We start from the raw sequence: 24,212 nt of genomic DNA on the forward strand, positions 1-24,212 counted from the left end.
ACAAAACAGAAAAGTTACGTCTGTCAGAATCCCAAAAAAGATAAAAGTCATTAAAAAAATTCAGCCAGATTTCATACCAATAAATAGTCTGCTTGAGAGAAGCTCTGTGGTTTTTATATGTAGTATATACAGAAAGTGTACCTCTTTCCTCTGTACTTCGTGAGTGAGTGACCGCCTCCCCATCCCAGGGTACCCTGAGACTTGGTATTTAGTAAAATGATGGTAAAGATTAGTGATACTTTCCTGTGTCTTCTGCCTTTTGCTTGGTACGTAACACAAAAACTCTTGAGGTGAATCAAAGTGTTTAGAAAGGTCTAATTTTTGCATACAGTCATGTGTTGCTTAACAACGGGGATATGTTCTGAGAAATGCATCGTTAGGTGATTTCGTCATTGTGTGAACCTCATAGAGTGTACTTACACAAACCTACATGGTATAGCCAACTACACACCTAGGCTCTGTGGTGTGTAATGATCTTATGGGACCACCATTGTACGTGCAGTCTGTATTGACTAAAACATTGTTAGGCAGTGCATGATTGTATGTAAACTGATTTCTGACCACAAAGCTCATCTTCCTTCTGTGTTAGCACCAAGTCGTTTCCCTTAACTATTTTGCATCTGTTTATCCTGTTTTCTCATCCATCCCTCTTTCGCTCACCCTCATCAGCGGTTTCTTTATAGGGGGGAGGAGGCAATGTGAAAGAAATTCAGATTGGAAAATCAATTTAGAGAGTCTGGAGAAGAAAGTACAGGGGTTGCCATGTCTTCTTAGAGCTGATTCTTTTTGTGTGGCTGTCTTGTATAGATGGAGTTGTTTATGCCTGGGGCCACAATGGATATAGCCAGCTTGGGAATGGGACGACCAACCAAGGCATTGCTCCCATTCAAGTCTGCACCAATCTCTTGATCAAGCAAGTGGTTGAAGTAGCTTGTGGCTCACATCATTCAATGGCTCTGGCAGCTGATGGAGAGGTAAGTGCCCTGATTTTATTCTTTATTTTTAAATTGTGGTAAAATACTCAGGAAATTTACCATCTTAGCTATGTTTAAGTGTACAGTTTGGTGACATTAGGTGCACTCACATTGTGCTACCATCACCACGATCCACCAACAGAACTCTTTTCATCTTGCAAAACTGAAACTCTGTACCCATTAATCATTAACTCTCCACTTCCTCTTCGCCCCAGGCCCTGGCAACCGCCATTTTACTTTTTGTCTCTATGAATTTGACTACTCTAGGTACCTCATATGAGTGGAATCATACAGTATTTGTCCTTTTGTGACTGCCGTATATCACTTAACATAATATCGTCAGAGTTCATCATGTGGTAGCATGTGTCAAAATTTCCTTCCTTCCTGCATATTATTAACAAATTATTATTGAGTATGTATATGCCACATTTTGTTTATCCATTTATCTGTTGATGGATATTTGGGTTGTTTACACCTTTTTGCCTATTGTGAAAGTGCTTGCTTTTAAAAAAATAAAATGATGACCATAGTTGTACTTGGTAAAGTGTGAACAAGTAGCCCTGTGTGCCTAGCTAAACACGTTGTGGGAACAGACTCTTTTTCTTAACCCAACCTATATTTTGTGATTAGGACCACTCTTGATGACAGTAGACTTCAGTCTTAAGGCAGATGAGTCTCATGCTTTTTGCTAAGCTACAATCAGATGTGTATGACAGTGTTCCGTACTTCTGTTTTTTTTTTTTAATGACCCCATCCCTTAAGGTCTATTTTGTTTTTGAGTAAATGTGATGATGTCATAGGAAATAACTTTACTAACATTTTAGTACTCTGCCACTTGTTCACCCTCCATGTTCCATGCTTATCCTAAAGGTTACTCATCCTATTGATTCTACCTTCTAATTTCTTGTATCATTTTGTTCCTCTTCATCTCCATCACCTTAGGTCAGGCCTTGTCATCTGCCTTGACAATTGCCATGGTCTCTCTTAATCCATAGCTTTTTAGGTGGTCTCCCTGTCCAATATTACTTCTCTGCCCACTGTGGTTTCTAAAGCACAAATCAGATCATATTGTTCCCCTGTTTAAAATCCTTCAGTGGTGTTACACTGATTTTACTTAGTAGGGCAGGTTATGGATGAAGAAACCAAAGAAGCTCAGGGAGATGAGGGTTTCGTAGCTGGGATGTGCTATAGCCAGGCCTAGCACACAGGCCTTATGCCCTGGAACCCGTTGTTTCTTGGTTAGTGGAATCCCAGTTCCCATCAAGGGCAGCTGCATTGCAAGGGAACTTGGGATATTTGACAAGTGTAAGAAAAATGATTGTTGAAATTAGAGCTCACTAATTTGTATCGCCTGGATTCCTGGTTTATTTTAACCATAAGCATATGTTTCTTTGGATACTTGTGCTAAATATTTTGCATTATTTTACTAGATATTCCTGTGAATCCACTTTTAAGAAGTCTTGCGGGTTCTTTCTTTTGTACCCGTGAAATGAACCCGTAGCCTATATTCTCTTAAGACATCAGCAGTGGGTTTTACTGTCGTTGCCTTGGGCAGCATCAGACATGTGAACTCACATAGAAAGTGCTGACAGAGGAAAGGAAGAATTGTGGAAACCAGAACTCAGGATGTGTGAGGACCACTGCCTGTAGGCAAGTGAAGAGGGGTGGAAGTGGTCCTTAGAAATTCTCCTAGTGTTGCAGGAAGTTGTTTCCTCTACTGCCAACATCTCCCCTTCCCTAATTCTTCTCTCTGTCACACTCGTGTTTGATGGGATCAGTTGGTAATTAACTGGAAGTGATTTTTGTTTTGTTTTTCATCTTTGTAACTAGATTTTAACTAGCTTAGAGATCTATTTGTTTCTCTCTCCCTTAGAAATCTGATTTTCAGGTTATGGCAGAGCAGATCACAGGCCAAAAGTAAGCAGGATGCAGTTGAGGAGGGGGCTGCTTAGAGCTGCCAGGCAGCAAATGAGAACTCAAAGAAAATATAATGGCCCAACAACCTAGTGTCATTTCTGTAGGGACGCATGTCTCCTTAGTGCTTTGGAGCATTGCTGTGTTATGATATGGAACTGTGATTGATCATTATAGCTGCGATGGTCCTGAGTCGTCAGGAGAGCTTATGTAATGTCGAATATTGGGGATTAGTGAGACAGGGAAAAGCATAGTTTGGTTTTGAAAGGTTTCCATGAAAAAAATGAGTATTTGTGCCCAAAGGGTTAAGCAGATTTTTCATGTCACTGGAACTCATGTGGCATATATGTCATTTCCTTTTGATTCCAGATTAAAAAACAGATATAGCTGCCAGAATTATAGAGGGAGTACGGCGTAGTGGTTAAGAGCTCAGCTAGATGGCTTGGGTTCAGATTCTACTTCCATTACTTACTGGCTGGGGAACCTCAAGCAAGTCACTTAACTTCTCTGTGTTTCCATTTCCATATATAAGATGGAGATGATAATAGTGTTTCCTCCAGGGTCATCTTAACAGGATTACTATGAGGATAAAATAGGTTAATGCATATAAAGCACTAAGAGCCATTTACTCATCGTAGGTACTCATTAAGTGGGTTTATTTTTATTTTATGATTATTGTCGTGTGTTAGAGGTAAAATTTTCACCCTTACTATTCTTTCTTTTTCTTTTTCTTTTTCTCTTCCCTCTGCAGGTGTTTGCTTGGGGATATAACAACTGTGGCCAGGTGGGATCAGGATCTACTGCAAATCAACCAACTCCCCGGAAAGTTACAAACTGTTTACATATTAAGAGGGTGGTCGGGATTGCCTGTGGTCAGACCTCGTCCATGGCTGTTCTGGACAATGGTGAGGTGAGCTGTCTCTCCATTCCCTTCTCCTTCCACCTCCCCTTCAAGGAAAGGTCATTTTCTTCATGAGGTGCGTGTATTAGGTCATGGAAGGAAGAGTGCTTTGTTTTGATGGCTCCATTGACAGTCAACTTGTTACCGACTGAGGATTAACCAGAGGATGTTTGCTCCTCAGTATGAATTTTTGAATTTCAAGATTTATCTGCAAGTAAAGATTCTAATGTGTCTAAGTTTCACTTTTTTGCAAGATTCAGATAGTCTAATGCTTATAGGTGTGTGTTTGTGATGTAACGTCATGGACTAAAGAATTCAATACTACCTCTTTCTTCGAGGGAAGAACCCACTGTGCACTCTTTTAAGTTAGCTGATGATGTTGATAAGCAGTCAGTGACTCCAGTGGTTTCGAAGTCTCTGCAGAACTCCCTGCCTACATCTGGAATGTTTGTTCACAGAAGGAATCAACTTGTGAAAGCAGACGTTTTTATCCTGATCGTTGTTAGCTGCTTTAAGAAACCCACCTTGCAGGGCTGGCCCTGTGGTGTAGTGGTTAAGTTTGCGTGCTCTTCTTCAGGGGCCTGGGGTTTGCAGATTTGGATCCCAGATGCGGATCTACACACTGCTCATCAAGCCATGCTGTGGAGGCATCCCACATACAAAATAGAGGAAGACTGGCACAGATGTTAGCTCAGGGACAATCTTCCTCACCAAAAAAACCCCCCAAAACAAGCCCCCCTTTTCAGTGACCTTCTAGCATGCTTACCTTTGAGCTGATGGTTATTTCTATAAAATTATTCTGGTTGCAACTTCTACTTAAATGGATCTGTTACCATCTATGCATGTTTTAGTGCACAGAAATTATACAAAGACACATCTTTGGACACAGACGTATGGAATCATGCATTGGGGTGCTGGGGTGCTTTAGAGTTTACTGGATGTCCACCTCCATTAACTTATTTTTTTTTGAATCAATCCTGATATCCTCCTGGATGACTTCAGAATTTTTTGGGATAGTCATCTAACATCCTCCATTCCAGTATTCTTCACTTCTTCTTTTTTTGAAAAAATAAATTTAATTTTAAAATTATTATTATGTGGTTATTTTAACAGGGGAAAATAAATGAAACCTGTGAGTGTTTCTTATATGGATGACCCACATCCAGAGCTCTACTGATGGATGTTCCAATCGTTTCTAATTATTTGTTGTTATAAACAGTGTCGCACTGATTTCCTGTGTTACTGCTTGTGCATGTGTATGTCTTTGTACGCTTATGCAAGTATTTCTATAGACGAAGTTCCCAGAAATAGGATTTTTGGGACAGGGAGTATGCCATTAAAAATTCTGATAGCTGTTACCAAATTTCTGTCCAAAAAGTTCAAACGTTTTACACTTCTAACATTGAAAGCATTTTTAACCATCTCTTGCTAGTGCCCTAAAGTCCGTGTCCCCTTTCCCCATCTATCATGTTGCCCTGAAAAGCCCCAGCCGATGCCCATTTGCCCTGCACTGCCCTGGGGCGTGGTGCCACCACACATCTCGGGTTTCTAATTTGAGCTAGACCTTTTGTTTGTTCCTGGTCTACTTTTTCTTCTCTCCCACGCTGGCCGTTCTAAACCTCTAACACTCCTGTCACACCTGTGCCCAGCTCTGCCGCTTTCATCTCATAACTGCCCTCTGGCTCCAGGTGCTAAGGGATCACCATGTTCTGCCTGCCTCCTTAACCTCTTTCTGATCCACTCCCTCTCTCTTGGTCCCACTGTCACTGCCTTAGTTTGGACCCTCATCAGAGTTCACCTTTTTGCTGATGAGAGAGAAATTTATCCACCAAATGGTCTTCCTGCCTCTAGTCTTACACATGCCGGTCACCCTTCACACTGCGGCCAGCATGATCTTTCCAAAATGCAAATTTAATCATATTAATCTCCGTTTTGAAATATTCCAGTGGCAGATCCATAGATGCATTCCGTTACCCGTTTGTGTTGGGCACTTCATCCCCTGGCCCTTATCTTTCCTTCTAGTCTTTTCCCTCCACTGAGGTGTGTCCAACCAGGCCAGCTGTTTGTCTTCTGGACCCGCCTCCAACACATTCTCTGCCCGCTCCCTGGAATGCCTTCACCCCCACTGATCCTGCAGCCCTGCTCAAATTTCCACTTCTGAAAAGCCTTCCCTGAACTTTCTTCCTGGAGCTCAGTCCTTTCTCCTCTCTGCTCCTGTAGTGCCTTGATTATATCTCTATTGTTAGCACTTGCCACCTGGCTGCAAGAAATTGTCGTATGTCCATTTCACCTGTTAAGCTGTGACCAAAAACTCGTTATTAGGACGGTGCTTAATAATTGTTAATGAGCCTCAGCTTCCTCATGTATAAAATAAGAATTAGTGACCTGCCCAGGGCTATCCAACTAGTAAGTTATAGAGTAGGAATGGCCAAATTCTGTCATCCATACCCCTAAAATGTCATCTGTTTGGAGATCGGCGTAGGATCACATAGCGTAGAGCACGGGTGTTGGAGTGAAAAAAGTGTACCCGATTTGTTTAGATGGACTGCATTTTTATCTCTTCCCTCTCACTAGCAGTTTTAAAAGCCTGTTCTCCCCCTTTCTGTCTCTAAGGTGTATGGCTGGGGTTACAATGGCAATGGTCAGCTGGGCTTGGGAAACAATGGCAATCAGCTGACCCCTGTGAGAGTGGCAGCTTTGCACAGCGTGTGCGTGAACCAGGTACGTGTGGTCGACTCCCAGCTGCTGATCCCCGTCTGTCTTCCCTGCTCTGACGTGAAGGGATACGGGAGACTTACTCTTCAGTAAATCTTTTTGAACAGTACCCTGTGCCTTCACCTTCCACATTTAGTATTACATCCTCTCTGAATTCCCATCATGAGAAGGAAGACCGTGGTGCTGGCATGTCAGTCTCGACAAGAAAAAATGGAAAAATCCAGTAGTCTCAGGTTTAGGCTTTTCTAATGCTTTTTTAATGTTCCAGAGAATGTCAGTCCACACCTGATGATGAATTGGCATTCTGCAGAAGCTGGCTGTAATCTTTAAGTAGATGTTTTCCCTGCCCTTCCTGTTTTCCTGTTTATGGTAACCATTCAAATTTACTTGCAGATTGTCTGCGGCTATGCACACACTCTAGCACTAACAGACGAGGGCTTGCTCTATGCCTGGGGAGCTAACACATATGGGCAGCTGGGAACTGGCAATAAAAATAACCTGCTAAGCCCAGCACACATCATGGTGGAGAAAGAAAGGTAACTTGGCTGTACCATGTCTTGGGATTGTGTGTGCATTGTGGACTTGGGACTTGTGTGCTATAGCTGTGGTGTTTGGCTTTGGAACTCTTCTGTTTATTAACATTCTCATTTTGAACAAATGAGTTTGAGTGCCAGCCAGAATGAACATGAGGTTGATACGATTCTTGTGCAACTTTCTAAACCTCCTGTGATTGGTAGGCGTTAATGCGTCTTGGTATAATTCCTGCTGACTTCTTGTTGCCCATTTAGCAGGGGCGTAAAAGAGGGACTGTCACCAAGTTGAAATTCAAAGTGTGGTACAAACTTTTCCTTTGAGCCAACTAAGACAACTCTAAATAAATAAAATCTGCCCTTGCAAGGACATGTCTGTTTAAATATTGATTTGATTTAATGTGTGTTCCTGGAATAGATGCTTAGTGTTTGTTCAGCCAAATTGTGAGATCTTACCCACCAAGCTATAGAATGTTGACTTCTGATTCCGGAACCCTGCCTAAGAGGCATACTGAGAAATGTAGGAAGTTTGGCTTGACGCCCATTTGGTTTGGGATGTTCAGAGCCCGTCATGCATAGACCAGTGCTTATCAGCCTAATGAGTGTCCTGAGCTCTGGTAGGGCATGAGAGGAAAAGTCCTACTTGTAAGGAAATGGTATATTGAAGACAGTATTTTTTTGCTGCTGTCTAAGCCCCCAGAACTATCAGGACATTTTGTCAGAGTCCACTTTCTTCATTTCCTTTGGTTTCTAGTCCCTTTTTCCAAATCTTCCTCAAGAGTATGTATTATTTATCCTAACTCAGAACGAGGTTAGGATGAGAAGTGGGGTGACCAGGAAGGGGGAAACATAGGGCCCTTGCTCTGATCTTGTGGTTTTTGTCCATATGACTTGGCAGCTAATGTCCCTCGAATTGGGCTGTTTTTTGAGGTGTTCCAAGCATGAATGTTTTATTTACCTTGTGTGGTGTGCCATGGGCTTCTGTGATAAAAAAGTGACAAGCATCCTTCTGAAAACTTTCTAGGGTAGTAGAGATTGCAGCCTGCCACTCTGCCCACACGTCTGCTGCTAAGACCCAGGGAGGGCACGTGTACATGTGGGGCCAGTGCCGGGGCCAGTCTGTGATCCTGCCGCACCTCACGCACTTCTCCTGCACGGACGACGTGTTCGCCTGCTTCGCCTCTCCCGCCGTCTCGTGGCGCCTCCTGTCTGTAGGTAAGAAAGCTCAGGGCTGCTTTCCACCCAGGAAGGAGGGTAATATCAACTTACCAGTTTTCCTGCGTATTTGCTGACTGTGGCTCTTTTAGGTTCCAGAATTAGCTTTAATACCTTGGCCCAAATTAGATTTGTATAATAGAATATATTCATGTTATGAAATATTATATGGACTTAACTATTTTCTCCCCTTAAATGTTTTCATTTTAATTAAGGTGAAAGTCACATACATAAAATTAACCATTTTAAAGTGTACAATTCAGAGGCATTTAGTACATTCACAGTGTTGTGCAACCACCATTTATATCGAGTTCTAAAACATTTTCATTACCCTGAAAGAACGCCCCATAACCATTGAGCAGTCACTCCCTATTCTCCCTTTCCCCAAGCACTGGCAGCCAACAGTTTGCTTTTTGTTTCTATGGATTCGCCTATTCTGGATATTTCGGATAAGTAGAATCATACAATATGTGACCATTTTTTCTCTGGCTTCTTTTACTTAATGCTTTTGAGGCCCATCCATGTTGTAGTATATATTAGTATTTTGTTCCTTTTTATGGATGAATAATATTCCATTGTATGTGTATATCACATTTCTTAGATCCATTTGTCTGTTGATGGACACTTGGATGGTTTCCTCCTTTTGACTGTTGTGAATAGTGCTGTTGTGAACATCCATGTACAAATATTTTAGTAACCTGTTCTTATGTGCTTTTGTTATATTAAATTTATTATATAATTCAATACAATATGAACCAAAAATGAACTTTAAAAAAAAGTGAAGAACTTGTGGTTTTTAAGGTGATGTGTCAACTCTCTTTTTCTTTCAGCTAGTCTCTTGAATAGTTTTATTTTAGAAGGGCATCAGAACAGAGGTTTTATAAAGGATAGGGGAATTCAGGGTGATCTTTGGTTACATAATCTTTCTCCTTTTTTGAATATCACCATCTTTAAGAGTCCATTATTGATAGAAAATATTAAAATGTAGAGCTGACTGGTCATTAACAAGATTATTTTAATCTCTTTTCCTTTTATTTCTTGTTCATTTCTGTCTTTTTGCCGGTGTAGTTCTTCTAAGTTTTTCTTTCGTTTGTATGCAGAGGGAATAAGTGGGTCATGATGCCCTGTGCTTGAAAATTAATGTAGCTCTTGACAACCGAGAACTTGGGTTTCTCAGCCATGGATATTAAAGGCTAGTCTGTAATACACGGCGTGCTCAGGTGTGTCAGACAGCTGGCGCTGTCCCATTATCAGGTGACCAGTCTTTATGGTCATGGGGGCAAGAGTGTTTAGGAAGAGTTAAGCTGCTGCTCAACTTAAAGTGAAGCAAATGGAACATTTCCAGGTTCTTTAACTATAATACAGTATTTGTTTTGCAGTGAATATTGTGATTAGAAAAAATTTAGCTCCCAGAATGGGACTATTTGGTGATAATCACAGACATATGTATGGCATGCACAGTGGAAGCGCTCGGTACACATCGTCAGATTCCTGTGTACTGCTTAACCTGGACATGTTTATAAAAGGCTCCCCAGGGGCCGGCTCTGTGGCCGAGTGGTTAAGTTCGCGCGCTCTGCTATGGCGGTCCAGGGTTCAGATCCTAGGCGCGGACATCGCACTGCTTGTCAGGCCACGTTGAGGCGGCGTCCTATGAGCCACAACTAGAAGGACCTGCAACTAAGATATACAACTGTGTAAGGGGGGTGGCGGGGAGGGGAGTTGGGGAGATAAAGCAGAAAAAAAAAAAAAAGATTGGCAACAGTTGTTAGCTCAGGTGCCAATCTTTAAAAAAAAAAGGCTCCCCAGCCTCTTGCATCTTAAAATGGCACTAACATCATCTTCAGAACAAACATCTGAACATTTTTTAATGTTAAATTTGGAAAAAATATGGTCATTGACTATTTCTCCCAGATAACTTCTTTCCCTTCCACCCACTAAAAGTCAGAAGTGTTTTTTTCCTCTCAGTTTGTGATCTCAGCTAAGTGTTAGGAAGAAAGTCAGAGGTGAATTCATGCTTCTGAAGAATATTTTTTCTCTGAAAGGAGGTTTTATACTTGTTGCCTGAAACCAAGAGGAAAGGGTTAGTTTAACCGTTATGACTAGATGCAGAAGTTGAGGCACTGATAAGAAGCTATTTTTTGCGTGGGTGGGTAGCAGTCTAGACCCCTGGACTCCTTGGCTGTCCTAGTCATTCCCTTTCTTTTACTCACTGGGGATCCAGGTTACAGGGTCAGGAAAAGCCTGATTTTTGAGAGATTGTCCACCTTTCCTCTATAGCCAAGAGATCTCGGCATTGTGGGGGTTGGGGGTGGACTGTGGGTTAAGGTCACAGGGTTTAGGGGAATGATGTTTCCTTGGGAGATTCTGATAGTAAAGCTCATGGATAAGCTCATTTGTTAAGTTTCAGCCTGGGTTTTTGCAGTTGTACCTCCTCTAAGTTTTGCCCTGGTATCACAAGGCTACTGAGAGGCGCAGCTCAGTTCTTTGATTGAGTCCCCTTCTCATCTTGTGGGCAGTGGGCACCTGTCCCTTCTGTCTATAGCACCTTCGTTTCAGGGCCGATGAGGATCTCTGGAATTTTTAAATTTCCCCATTAGCCTTCTACTTGTTTTCCTTTGTTCATACATATAAAGCACAAGAAAGTGTTGTGTGAATTTGCACAAGTGCCTTTACTTTCCCTCATAATAACACGATTCTACTTATATATTATCATAACAGCAATTCTCCTTCTTATCAGGCAATGTGATCACAGTTTTGTAAAAGTAGTCCCTTTGAGTATACATTGTTACTAAGTAAATTTGCTCCGTTTTTAGATGATATGTAAAGATTATTCTTTGTACATTAATTTTTAGGGTTAAGAGGGATGTTTAGATTCCAGATACCTAGGAAAAAGGGTTTCTCTGTGTAAGAACACGACTCTTAGCATTATCACTTAAGTGGTGAGTTTGTTTCTTGACACTCCTTGAGTTGAACGACCAACCCCTTGAAACTACCCCAAAGCAGAGCAGAGGTGTTCTTAGTGTTTCAGTCAATGAAAATCGATAAATTCTTAGCCTTAGAGAGAACTACTCAAGTTTTGAGAGAGTAGTTATATAATCATAGATTACCTATAACTTTTTCTTTTTTTGAAAATACACATTTTTAATGTTTAGCTTAGAATGTAAGACTGGTATTTAGTCTTTCCAAATACATTTTTTTTGTAGTTTATAGATTTGGGATACTTACTTTAATACTGTGAAGTTGATTTGTCAAATAAGGCGTGAACTCTTTTGAAAAGAATCTACTGGAATCATCCATTATGCTAATAATTATCTTTTTGAAGTCTTTCAGATCTTGAGTCTGTTTCCTGAGCTTCCTGTATTAATAATGTGTTTGTCGCCTTCAGAACATGAAGACTTTTTAACAGTTGCAGAGTCACTGAAGAAAGAATTTGATAGTCCAGAAACTGCTGATTTGAAGTTTCGAATTGATGGGAAATATATCCACGTCCATAAAGCTGTTTTGAAAATCAGGTATTTTTGCGTGAGCTTAGAGACATCAGTAACCTCACTGTGTTGCATTCTCCATTTCTTGTTATTCCACAAAATGGAGACTGATACGAAGTTACCTTGGCAGTAGAGTGAAATGGCGCAACTTAATATTTTTGCAGATAGTATCAATCCACTCATTATCGGAGAGTTTTGCATATTTGTGTGTGTGCACGCACTCACGTGCCTTTTAGGAAAAGCGTAACATGGTAGTATAGGTATTTGTCTATATTGTTTTTAAAGTGAAGGATCTTGTGAATACTTATTTCCATCAAAACATTTGTTTACATGGTTTAAAAAACATATAGAAGATTGTCAGTGGAAAGTGCACATGTCCTCTTTTACTTTTAATTAAAGATTTATTTTCCCCAAGCAGATAACTCTTATAGTCAGGAAAGCTGGACTTCTGGCCCGCAGAGACATCTCATTCCCAATTGAAGACGTTTCTTTGGATATAGTACATGGCAGGAGCTCTTTGTATAAAAGTGCAGAACTTCATATTATTAGTAAGTGTTTGGACTGTTGCTCACTGAGACTGCCGTTACAGAGAAAGAGGCACGTCAGATCAGACCATTGAGAGTTAAACTGGCCATTTACAGGTGTTTTGGGAAATTCAGTTAGAAACTTATTTACAAAATCACATGTTTTAAGGGAACTAAAAAGCCATATGTCATTCGTTACTTAAGGGAGTAAAATATTAATTGAAAAGATGAACTGGAAATGTTTCTCTCTATGAACCTGTGGTTGGCCAGCCTAGTCCCTTCATGTATCGTTTTCTGACCCATTTTATCTATTATTCCTTGCTTAGACAGCTATTTCTTTTTACTGCTCAGATGAAGTAATTTCTTATGTAACTGGAGCCATTCTTTAGGTATTCTGAGTGGATTTTGAAAATATTTTGTGTTTGTTTCTACTGTATCTCATTTTAAAAGAATTTGAAAAGATGATTTTTTAAAACTCTAAAGTATGTTATACTTTAAGAAAATCTTGTATTCAGATATCAGTTCCTCATACAGGTGGATTGGTACATGTAAATAGGATACAAAAAGACCTGCTTAGGTTTTCTTGAAATACATGACTCTCCTAGTGAATGTGTTTTATAGATAAATTGGTAACAGTCTTGGAAGGAAAGGAAAAGGGAGCAGGGCAAAGGCGAGGAATAAGACAGGAGTGATGGCTGTTTTGAAGAGGAGTCAGAAAAGAGGGAAATTGTCGTGTAAGTTAATGGAACAATAATCAGCTTAAATGTAATCCAGTTAACATTTAAAACAGTTTTAAGTATATGCTGATTACATGAATCAAAAAAACAAATGAATCATTTAAATGATATAATATACAGTCAAAAGTTTGAACTCTCGTTTCTGAATTTCCTTTAATTTCATTGTTTAAAATGCATTTCTGTACAACATCTTTTAAAAATAAACAAGTGAGCAGAGAAACTTGATCTGAATGGGGACCGTCAAATGGAAACAGTAGTCAGCTAAAGTGCCAAAGTGAATTGGTTTACACGTGATGCTTAATATTTAACAGGAAGTACTCATCAGAAATGGGAGTGTACGTGAAAGCTGACTGTAAAGCCCTTGCACATGGAATGCTTTTAGGGTGCTAGCTACAGATTCATGATCCTGGAGTGGGCAGGCCCAAATATACTGAAGCACTTAAGGATATCTGTGATTTTTGTTTATCTGAGTCCATCAACCTAACTGGGTAACTTTCACTGTTCTGTTTTAGGTGTGAGCACTTTCGATCCATGTTTCAGTCCTACTGGAATGAGGACATGAAGGAAGTGATAGAAATAGACCAGTTTTCTTACCCAGTGTATCGTGCCTTTCTCCAGTACCTCTACACAGATGCAGTTGATCTGCCGCCTGAGGATGCTATAGGTACCTCGGCCACTTGGGACTGGCCAAGCTACATGGTCAAAATATATCTCATCATATTCTTATAGCACTGGAATGTAAAAAGTGTCAGGTTTATTGGCCTTTACATGGCTTTTAAAAAAGATTTGATGTAAAGGTCTTTAAAAATAGTATTGTGTAGTCATCATGGTTAATAATTATGGACAGTTTATTTATGACTGTGGACTTATAATTTTTTTAAGACTGAAGTTGCTAATGGATTTAGCATATCATTTCAGAAACAAGATGAGGGTGAGAAATTCCATTTTTTCCCCTTTGTACTATAGAAGAACTTGTATAAAGTGAGTATAGAAGAGGAATGTTTTGGAGGTGGGGGGAGTAGGGAGTAAAAAGAGCATTTATTTAAATTCTATTAATTTTATTTTAATTAATTAAAATGAATTAAATTTTATTAGTAAAATTCAGGGTATTATTCACTAAGAAACTTCTGCTGATTTATCTACATAACTGTTCACCAAATAAAATATGTATGTTTATATATTATGGGAAACTATCATAAACTTGATTTAATCTTTCACCCTTTTTATTTTCAGGTCTTTTGGATTTGGCAACGTCTTACTGTGAAAATAGACTGAAAAAACTTTGTCAGCACATTATCAAGCGAGGAATCACTGTGGAGAATGCCTTTTCATTGTTTTCTGCTGCGGTCAGATATGATGCAGAGGTAACATAGCACAGCAAACAGACACCAAAACCACCATGACTGCCCCTGGGCTCCTTTACCCCCTTTACTCACGTGAGGCAAGGAACATGCTGAATAATTTCACGTCTCTTATCAATGAACTGACTGGTCCCTAAAAAAATGAACTCTAGCCTTGCTTGTTTGTTCTCTGTTCATAGTTTCAAAAACGATTGCTCCTCTACTTTCATTTTTAACTAAGAAAGGAAACTAGCTGAGGTCTCAGCAGCTGTACGGCAGGTTGGAATGTAAAGTGCCTTACCTAGTTGGACTAACAAACTGCATCTTTTAGCCTCAAGGATTTCTCAAGGTCAGCATATTTATTGTTTTCGAGACCCACTTTGCTGTCTCCCCAACTCTCCCCTGTCACGAGGCAAGGATGCCGTGTGGTTTATATCTATGTATGCTCTGAAATTCTATCACTGTCTGATTGTAACTCGCAATTATCTGTGTGTGAAGAACTTGCTCTGGACTCCTTTTTGTTTGCTTGTTTGTTTTGCACTGGATTGAGTTCTTAATCTGGGATTCATGGATCTCTAGAGAGCCTGTGAATGAATGGGCTTTTGGGAGTCTGAAATTTTGTGTTTACGTGCATTTTCTTGAAGTTAAGAACCACAGCATCGTCAGATTGTAAGCTCCTCATGAGCAGGAGCTGTGTCTTGTTCATCTGGGTACCAATAGTGCCTGGCATGTAGCAGGTGCTAGATGATAAATGTTTGTTGAACTGAGTGAAGGTTATACCACCTGAAGGATGCGTTAAGGATAATTAGTGAACTGAAGGTTGGTATGGTGGGTTTACAAACTCATCGACAATAAAAGGTAGAGAGCAATAGCTTTGGAGTTCAAGATATCTAGATAAGGTATGCACCCTAAATGGCACAATTAGTCTGTTCTTGTAGGTATTTTGTTGTCATACAATGAGGCAGAATACCTGGTATCAGGGAATTTACCAAACACTCGCAGAGACCTGCAGCTGTGGCCTCAGAGATGTGAAGGACACTTCATCTTTGTCGCACTTAGGGATCGAAATGGACCATTATGTCTTGTATTTTCAAAATGTATCCTATTTTTATTTGAGATTATATTGTTATTATAAATATTTGATAAGGTCAAATATAGTTGACATTCTCTGCAGCCTGACAGCAGATAGAATCAAAGTAAATCATTTCTAATAGGAAATGGAAATATAGTTTTTTTCCCTGCCCTTTTTGTGACACCATGAAATTCTTTATTAGAAATGTTATTTCTTTAGATTTTGTTTCCACCCAATGGCAGAATTTTAAATTGGTCGATGCCTTTTCTTTCCATTTGGTGACTGATTTTAGAATCTTCTCTGTGTCTCTCCATACTCCTCCTCACGGCTAATGAGTTCCGTATTCTTGTGGTTAGGATCCTGCTAATTGACTAAAACCCATCAGAACCTCCTGGGCAGACACAAACATCTTGGCTCTAGTTGCTGGAAATTTCTTCCTCTCTTTCAGCTAAAATTTACCCCAGAAAGTTTACAGAAAAAGCCTTATGCCACTTCTACCCATGCCAGCTCTATGATCATTTCCTTTGCTAGTTTTCATTTTTCTCGTATTAAATATAAACACATTAAAAACTATCCCTTGTTTGAGACCACAAAATGCATGTGATTCCCGAGTCTGTCACAGTGTGGGCATATAGTTGGCAATCAAAAATATATGTTGAGTTAAATGAATGAATGTGTATATTTGAAACTCCTCACCATGATGGTGTGCTTTTTGAAAATGTAAAAAAAAAAAAAAAAAACCCAACAACCCAGCAACCCCAAACTTAACAAATATTACACATTTCATGTAGAAAAATTAGAAAATAGAAGATAAAGAGAAAAAAATCACTTTTCTTTCTAGGCTGTTTTTTTTTTGGTTCTGGTAGGAGTTGTGTAATTGACTAATGTACTTTTTACATTTTCTTTAATGCTATAGAATGTAGTAAGTAAATAAATGAAGTCTTTAGAACATAGAAATAAAACCCACTTACTGTATCTATTAGTTAATGGGAAGACACTCCTACTAAGTCAGATTGGAAATTAACTGCAAAAACGGTTATTCTCCGAAGCTCGCCTTGGGCATGCCAGATGACTTTCCCTTCATCCCGTGGGTTGAAATGCTTGGAAGATGGTGACTGCCTGCTTTTCACGTTTCTTCTCTTTTCAATAAAAGTTATTGCACTTCCTCAATACCCTCTTTTGACAAGATAATTTTGAAGCAAATGTACATAACATAAAAGCAAAAAAAAATGTATTGACTTAGTAGTTATGAAGATTTTAAGAAGTAGGCTAGTTGTTGTGGAACCCTTGTATTATGAATGCATTGTCAGACTTTCTACAGGTTTTAATAAAGTAAAGAAGGCTTTGGAGAAGAAGCACTTAAATATTCTTCTAGCACAAACCCAAAAATATTGACATCAGTGGAGACAATGTGAATAAAACGTTGTCTCAAGATAGTTCTGTATCACATAAAATTTTGAAATGCTTCTGTTTATACTGTTCCTTTTCAGGAAATTTTTGTTTTCTGTATGTATTTGAACCTTAGGAGAAACATTTGGGTAGTAGTATTTGTCTAACCAGAGTAGAGAACCTTCCAGACAATTCTACCTGCTGATCAACTTATGTCTTAAAATTTTGCTTTTGGTGGGAAGCAATAAACATGAGCCGAGGAATCTAATTCCAAAATTGGTTTGGGATATGAGTATTGGAAAACTTTGTGCTAAAGCCAGATGTTCAGCATTTTTATCTTCTGTCAGAGGGGCAAATTAAAAGTTTTCCATGATCAGTAGACTGTAAAATATGTTTTGGGTAGTGAGAGAAAGCACCTTTCTTTAGTTTTTCCCATATGGTAAGATGTTTAAACACATTCTAAAAAACAAAAAACAGCTCACTTTGATCTGGAATCTTTTTTACTTGATATACTATAAAATGAATTCTGGACTTGATTTTTGAGTTTTCTTCTGTAATTACTTTAACAATAAGTTTGGACAGAGGTGTGGTTCACAGTCTCTTGCCATCTGGAATCTGGAATGACACAGAGGGAACCTGTCCTACCTTGGCCAAGTGGCCTTCCACAAGAAGTCTTGGCATTCAACCATCTTAGCTTGGGATTTTAAGACTGGATAAGAACTCCATTAAAGGCTGCATTAGCATTTTAAAAATGTAGATGTTGGGACCATCAATTCTCTGTGTTTTGTTTGATTACTAAAGAAAATCGGTGGAAAGGAAAAACAACTTATTTTATAGTATGTAGGGATTGAAATAATTTAATTTAAACATTTAAACATTTGGAATTAATTTATAAATTATTTCAGAATAGCAGTTTTATATTTTGGTCTCCTTTGCTAATTACAACAAATCTGATTTTTTTATCTGATTTGCCTCAGAACCACTTTATAATAATTTCACTGCGAAATGTCATAAATGTGGACTTAGTTTCTAGAATACCGAGAACACTGTATTAGACCCCCTTGATTTTACACCCTCTCCCACTTCCCTGTTCCATGGGCCTTGAGAAGAGTCTCCTTCTGTGATGAACGCGTGTCATCTACTGGTCAAGTGATCCTTCTTGTCCTTCTTGGAAATGTCTTGTTTACAGCCCAGTATGCTGTTACAGTTGACTCATTAGTTGGATAAGAGTTGAGTTTTCTTTTCTAGGTAATTGAAGCTCTGATCATTGGCAGAATGAGGCGAGGAGATCATTTAGGTTCTTATAGTATTTAAGAATTATCAGAAGGATGTTTGTCTGATTCACAGTGAAAGACAAACTGGCTCAGGGAATTGGGTGCTGAGTGAGTCTGTTTGGCTGAGCCCCTCTCTGGTTCATGCAGATCAACTTGCAGGTTCCAGTTTCTGTCTAATTTCTCTCCTGGTGCATTCAGTGCTTCCTTTTCCAAGGATCTGCCTCAACCCAGGTTCAATTAGTTATTTAAACAACCCAGATTTAGATTATTTTCAGCATTTTGTAGTTAATATTTGAAGCCGTTAAACGTTTGTTGAATACCGAGAAATCTCACCAGTTCCAAGTAATCAGAGGTGAAGGGAAGGCAGTTTGATAGAATATTTCCATAGATTAGGAACAGATTCATAATTAGAAGCACTCTTTATATGCCTGTGCTATATTAAAAAGTTCTTAAAGTTTATACTCAAGGTAATCTGTACAATTAGTAGACTGAAGAAATTCTTTCAGGTATGGTACAAAGATCTTGAAATCTAAATTAGTAGACATAGAAGTGACAAAGGTTTTACAGTGCCAGGAGTTAGAGCACTCTTCTTTTCCTTTGAATTTGAAATTATATAATTAAAACTTAATATTTAAAGATCCTTATCTGGTACATTACATGGTTTGAAGAACTTTCTGTGCTCATGACTGGCCACTTCTTCCTAAGTTACATGTAGATAAACTAGTTTTCTATTTTTGCTAAATAAGATTAAAATAGGACTTATCTCCCTGTGGAATATAATTTAGTCCCTTGAGCTATTTATTAACCATTGGGTTATAATACTAGGAGTAGTGCTGTTTCTTTAATATTAATATGAGAGGAAACATTTTATATAGTTTAACATTTTAGTTTATTATAATACATAGAGCATTCAGCTGTATATTCAGCCCACTGGGAACCTCTTTTTTTTTTTTAACGCTTGCCACCTGAGCGAACATCTGTTGCCAATCTTCTTTTTCTTCTCCCCAAATCCCCCCAGTACACAGTTGTATATTTTAGTTGTGGGTCCTTCTAGTTGTGGCATGTGGGATGCCACCACAGCATGACCTGATGAGTAGTGCCGTGTCCTCGCCCAGGATCCGAACCGGTGACACCCTGGGCTGCCGAAGCTGGGCGCGCAAACTTAACCACTTGGCTAGGGTGCCGGCCCCTGGGAATCTCTTAGAAAACATGTATCCCGAGATTGTGCTAACATTTTAAATGCATTTTGAATTACCCAAAAAACAAGACTCTGGCAGCAGCTGATACACGTTGGTTGTGGTTTGTTTCTTACTGATTATATGACTGGAGGGGGGCATCTTTCAGAGAGGGACAAAGGGACCCTTGGAATAAGGAAATATTTGTTTGCAGGGTCTGCACTGAGAGAGCAGGAAAGGGGTGTGTCCATATGTTTGTGCGGGCCCTTCCTCACTCTGCCTAAAATTCTCACTTCATGGTGGCTGGAAACGTGAAGCCAAGACCCTGCAGTTTAAATGTTGTTGAGTTTCTGGTTTGAAAGAACCCTGAATATTGACCCTCAGTGTAGCCGGCCAAGCTATAAAAATCAAGCTATTTGTGATAAGAGCTTTTAGTGTGATTTGCTTTTATATACTTAGCCTTTGTATACATTCCAGGTACCAAATTGATTTCATAAATATCCATTCCCACATTTGAAGGAACAGACAGCGTTATAGGAGAGTTTTGCTGAGGATGAAAGGATGTATTCGCATAGGCAAGAATAGATTTGTAAATTGTTCCGGTTACCACTTATATATATTACTTCCCTTCTGAGTGTTGGTGGTTGGTGACTTCCATTTGTGTGACTGAAAAATCCAATCTGTGAATATTCTTCACTGGATCGACTGAGAAATTAGTGTGGTAGAAGTTGCAGCATATTATTCTTTGTGGCTTTAAAAATGAAGGCATTTTTACTTCAGGAGAGCACGAAACTGAATTCAAGGTGCTTGGAATTGTTTTTAATGTATCCCTTTAGGTTCTCTAAAATCTCTTCATCACTTCTCTATTTCTTAAAATTTTTTCTTCCTTAAACTAAATTATCCGCATCTTAATTCCTTTCTCTGACTTCTTGAATGTGGTAAAACATATGATATGGACTAAAGTTGCTTTCAGCTTTTTAAAACAATGTCTGTGAGTGTGACGAGACCCTGTGGTGACCGTGAGGAGACTTTCCCCTATAGACCGTGTGTGTCTGTTATGAAGAGTCACACTTGACGCAGGGGCATCATTGCTCTTCCCGTGTGTGAGCAAATAGTGTGTGTTTTCTGACACCTGCCTCTGGTCACTTATTTGCCTAGTTTGAGGTTTCAGGCCTCAACTTTCTTTTCCGGGGGAGGGTAAGAGATTTGGGGTGAGGGGTTTGGAGAGAAGTAATTCAAAGTTAATTAAAAAAGGCCTCTTCTTGTTTGTTTTGTTTTTTTGTCGTGTGTGTCCAGGATTTAGAAGAATTCTGCTTTAAGTTTTGCATCAATCATTTGACAGAAGTGACACAGACTGCAGCATTTTGGCAAATGGATGGCCCTCTGCTAAAGGAATTCATTGCTAAAGCCAGTAAATGTGGAGCCTTTAAGAACTGAAGCCCGAGGCTGCTGGGTTTGTGTGAGTGCTGGGCAGGTGATGGGAGATGGTGTGTCGTTTGTGCTCGAGGGGTGATGTCATTCTCCGAGTGGGTTTTTTCACGTCCGAGATACAGGTCTCTGTGTAGGAATGTATGAAAGATGTGCGTCTTTTCCTGAACCCGTTTTAAACAACGCTTGTTTCCAGCTATGTATATTTTAAATGTGACCTTATGTTTGGCTGGAACATTGTTAAAGGGTGAAAATTTAGCTGGTGGTTTTTTGTTTTTGTTCCTGATTAGAGGAACTTGTGAACTTGGGAAGGGGAGGTGTGTGGCACTCTCCTGGCTCACATATCAGCAACCCTTTTGACAGCAGGAGTTGAGATCGTGTGTGAGTGGTGAGACAGACACAGAGCCCCCCCCCCCCGCCCAGCAACTGAAGATGCTGACTTTGGGGCCTGTGGAAGTGCTGCATTGGTTGCTACTTCAGTAGTCTTACTGTGAAGGAATAGCTAGGATCATTTTAGGCTTTTGTTTGTGGGTTTGCACTATGGATGACTTTTTTTAATTTCACGGTGTATCAAAATAATATTCAGTTTAATATGAATTCAACCTATTGAAATGATAATTATGCAAAGATAAATTTCTAGGTCAGCCAAGATTTCTCTAAGACTTAAGCTCGTAAAGAGTAGTAAATTAGGACTCTCCATGAAAAGTTGATAATGAAAGAAACTTCATTTGGACAAAGGTGAATATTTTATAAATTGGAATCTTCACTACTATACAATGTAAACACTTTTATTAAGATAAAATTTGAGAACTCAAGTTTAAATTGCCCCGCCCCTTCCCTTGTCAGTGCTAATCATAAGAGGGAAACAGTGACATGCTCCGCGTCCTCTGGCCCTCCTAAATCATGGCTGCTGTGCATCACCCCTGCTGTGGCGCTTCGCACAGCAGCTTCCCCACGGGACTGGATGAGACCTGCCTTCTCCCTTTGTGTCAGGCAGAGACCATCCCAGACCGGCTTAGCTGACACTTCTCCAGCTTTCACTTTTGATTCTCCTCTCCTTTTAATTGTGTTAGGTATGAGGTTGAGCATAATTTAACTATGAAAAAGGGTCAAAATTATGGGGTATTTTTGGTCTGGTTATGAGGTGTGACCTTGGGAGGTAAGAATGCTCAACTCTGAGTTTTATCATGTGTGTCCTTTGAGCTTACGTTAAGAACAAAGCTTTGTTCTGCTCTCTGGCCCACGGACTCATTTCCGTTTGTAGGGGCTCCCTTAGTGAACTCTTTTCTGTTTGGAAGGTCCCCGATCTGAACCTGGAGCTTGAATACATTTCAGAGCCAAATTAGCAAGAAGGTGAAGAGATGCTGCAGATACTATTTTTAGCAACGTTTTTAAGTGTGTGTGTGGGGGGGTGGGGTGGAGATGAGGGCCCAAAGATAGGAATTCGTTGAAAGGTGAAATAACCACCAACCTAGAAGTCCCAGCCCCCTTTTCTTGACCATGTCACAAGTGATTGAAGCCTTGCAACATGGTAGACTTTTTCTTACTAGGTTGATAAACGCATATTGATTTGATTATTAGCTATGATGGGTAGTATTGGTAACAATCAGTGTTCTGTAGGCTTATGATCTGGACAAAACAAGACCTTCGGTATGTTTACTATTGTTCCTACTTGAAAAAAAACATCAAAAAAAAGCACAAATTAAAGTAGTAGATCCATTTGCATAGTGTTCTTTCATTCAACAAATATTTACTGAGTTCCTAATATAGGTGAAGAACCACTTCTCATATTACATTACTGAGTAATCTGCCTATGTATGTAGTGAAGAGAACAGGAATAAGTCCTTGAAAAAGTACTTCATTTTTTTTTTTAATACACTCTTATTTTTCTACTCGGTTTTGTTGTTAATCGTAACCTGTTGTTAAGCAGGAGATAAAAACTATTCTTTGAATTGCTTTCTTCATGATGTAATAATGAAAGCCAAAGTATTCATATTTCTTAAAACAGGCCTAAAAGTACTCTTGAACTTCTTACTGGAACAATGTTTGATACTCTAGCATATAGGCTGTATTTATGTAATGTTTAGAATGACATAGTAATAAATAATCTGTTAAAACAGGCGTGGAGAGTTGTTTTTCTTCCTCAAAAATCAGTTAAGATGTAGCCTTCAAAAGGAAGGAAATTCTGACATATGCTGCAACCTAGATGAACCTTGAGGACATTATGCTAAGTGAAATAAGCCAGTCACAAAAGGACAAATACTGCGTGATTCCACTCATGTGAGGTACCTAGAGCAGTCACACGCATAGAGACAAAGTAGAATGGTGGCTGCCGGGGCCTGGGGGCAGGAGGGAATGGAGAGTTACTGTTTAATGGGTACAAGAGTTTCATTTGGGGAAGATGAAGAGAGTTCTGTGGATGGATGCCAGTGACGGTTGCACGAGAATGTGAACGTACTTAAGGCCATAGAACTACAACATGGTCAATTTCATGTGTATTTTGCCACAATTAAAAAAAACTCAGTACTGTGATTCTTAGCAGGTATCAGGCTGAAAATAGAGACCACCATGAACACGTCAACTGTCTCTCAGCTACACACACACCCCCCCACACGCCCACCCCCACCCATAGAAATCCTTTGGTTTTATTCTTGCCAAAAGATAGTACAGCTGAACTGTCATAACACAAAAATCTATCTGGCTCCTTTGGGGTACTTATAACTGACGGGAAAGACATAGTTCCAGTCCTTGAGGACTGTATAAATCGTTAGGAGAAGGAGAGAGAGGTTTAGGAACTAATAACAATAACATATTTATAAACAGCTTTTCATAATAGTGAGAGAAACTAAGAGAGTTAATATGAGAAGCAGTCATTGTGAACTCTGTTCAGATTTTTGTGCGGTGCAGGGGAAAACAAAGCGTCCTTTCAGCTCATTTCCAGAACAACAGGTAAGTGGCACCAGCAAAGGCTTAGAGGTGGGGGCTGCTGAGCCTTCAGAGCTCGCCACCAGCAAGTGAGTTTGATTAAAATGGAGACAAGCAGCCAGGGCCCACTGGGAGGAAACCTTGTCCAGGGGAGCGTGAGCTTGCGTCTGTGTGTATACAGTTATTTCCCACAGCACCAGGCATTGTGCCCTGTGCTTCACGTACATTTTCTTTTTTAGTGCCCACATTTTGTACCATAAGGTAGGGAGAGCTAGGCTCAGATAGGTTAAATCATTGGGTCACTGTTTCTCAGCAGTAAGTGACACAGCTAAAGTACAAACCTGGATCTGTTTGAACAGTTTGCCCAGTATTTGCCTCCTTTATGACTGCCAAACACACGTTGCTCTGTGGTGCCAAATTACCTACCATGAATGACAGATTAAATATGAAAGCAAAGTGGGAGACAAAGGTTTTCTTTTAAAGATCATGATCTCAAAACTTACTGAGATGAGCTTTGCTATAGGAGGGTCTATCGGGAGGAAGCAGAGGTTGCAGTAATGACCCATTCCAGGGGAGATCTTTCTTCAGTGGGTCTGGGATGGAGTCTTGGCCTC

At 39.7% G+C, this 24,212-nt stretch overlaps 1 protein-coding gene across 8 annotated transcripts in view; it reads left to right on the top strand.

The window, feature by feature from the left end:
• RCBTB1 (RCC1 and BTB domain containing protein 1) overlaps positions 1-22,794 on the top strand; it is a 50,277-nt gene extending 27,483 nt beyond the window's left edge. For 6 of the 8 annotated variants that reach the window (XM_001489925.7, XM_005601203.4, XM_023621572.2 and 3 more), the window contains exons 5-13: positions 808-974; positions 3,640-3,798; positions 6,403-6,510; positions 6,898-7,040; positions 8,059-8,249; positions 11,635-11,761; positions 13,508-13,659; positions 14,229-14,359; positions 20,542-22,794. In XM_001489925.7, the coding sequence (XP_001489975.2) occupies positions 808-974; positions 3,640-3,798; positions 6,403-6,510; positions 6,898-7,040; positions 8,059-8,249; positions 11,635-11,761; positions 13,508-13,659; positions 14,229-14,359; positions 20,542-20,682 (1,319 nt within the window). In that variant the 3' untranslated portion in view covers positions 20,683-22,794. Of the gene's footprint in view, positions 1-807; positions 975-3,639; positions 3,799-6,402; positions 6,511-6,897; positions 7,041-8,058; positions 8,250-11,634; positions 11,762-12,152; positions 12,283-13,507; positions 13,660-14,228; positions 14,369-20,541 lie in introns of those variants that run through there. The other 2 variants (XR_011427755.1, XM_070239702.1) reach the window with 2 other exon arrangements.
• The last annotated feature ends 1,418 nt before the right edge of the window (positions 22,795-24,212 follow it).

This window comes from Equus caballus, chromosome 17 (genome assembly GCF_041296265.1).
Source record: "Equus caballus isolate H_3958 breed thoroughbred chromosome 17, TB-T2T, whole genome shotgun sequence".
In the NCBI taxonomy this organism is placed as follows: domain Eukaryota; kingdom Metazoa; phylum Chordata; class Mammalia; order Perissodactyla; family Equidae; genus Equus; species Equus caballus.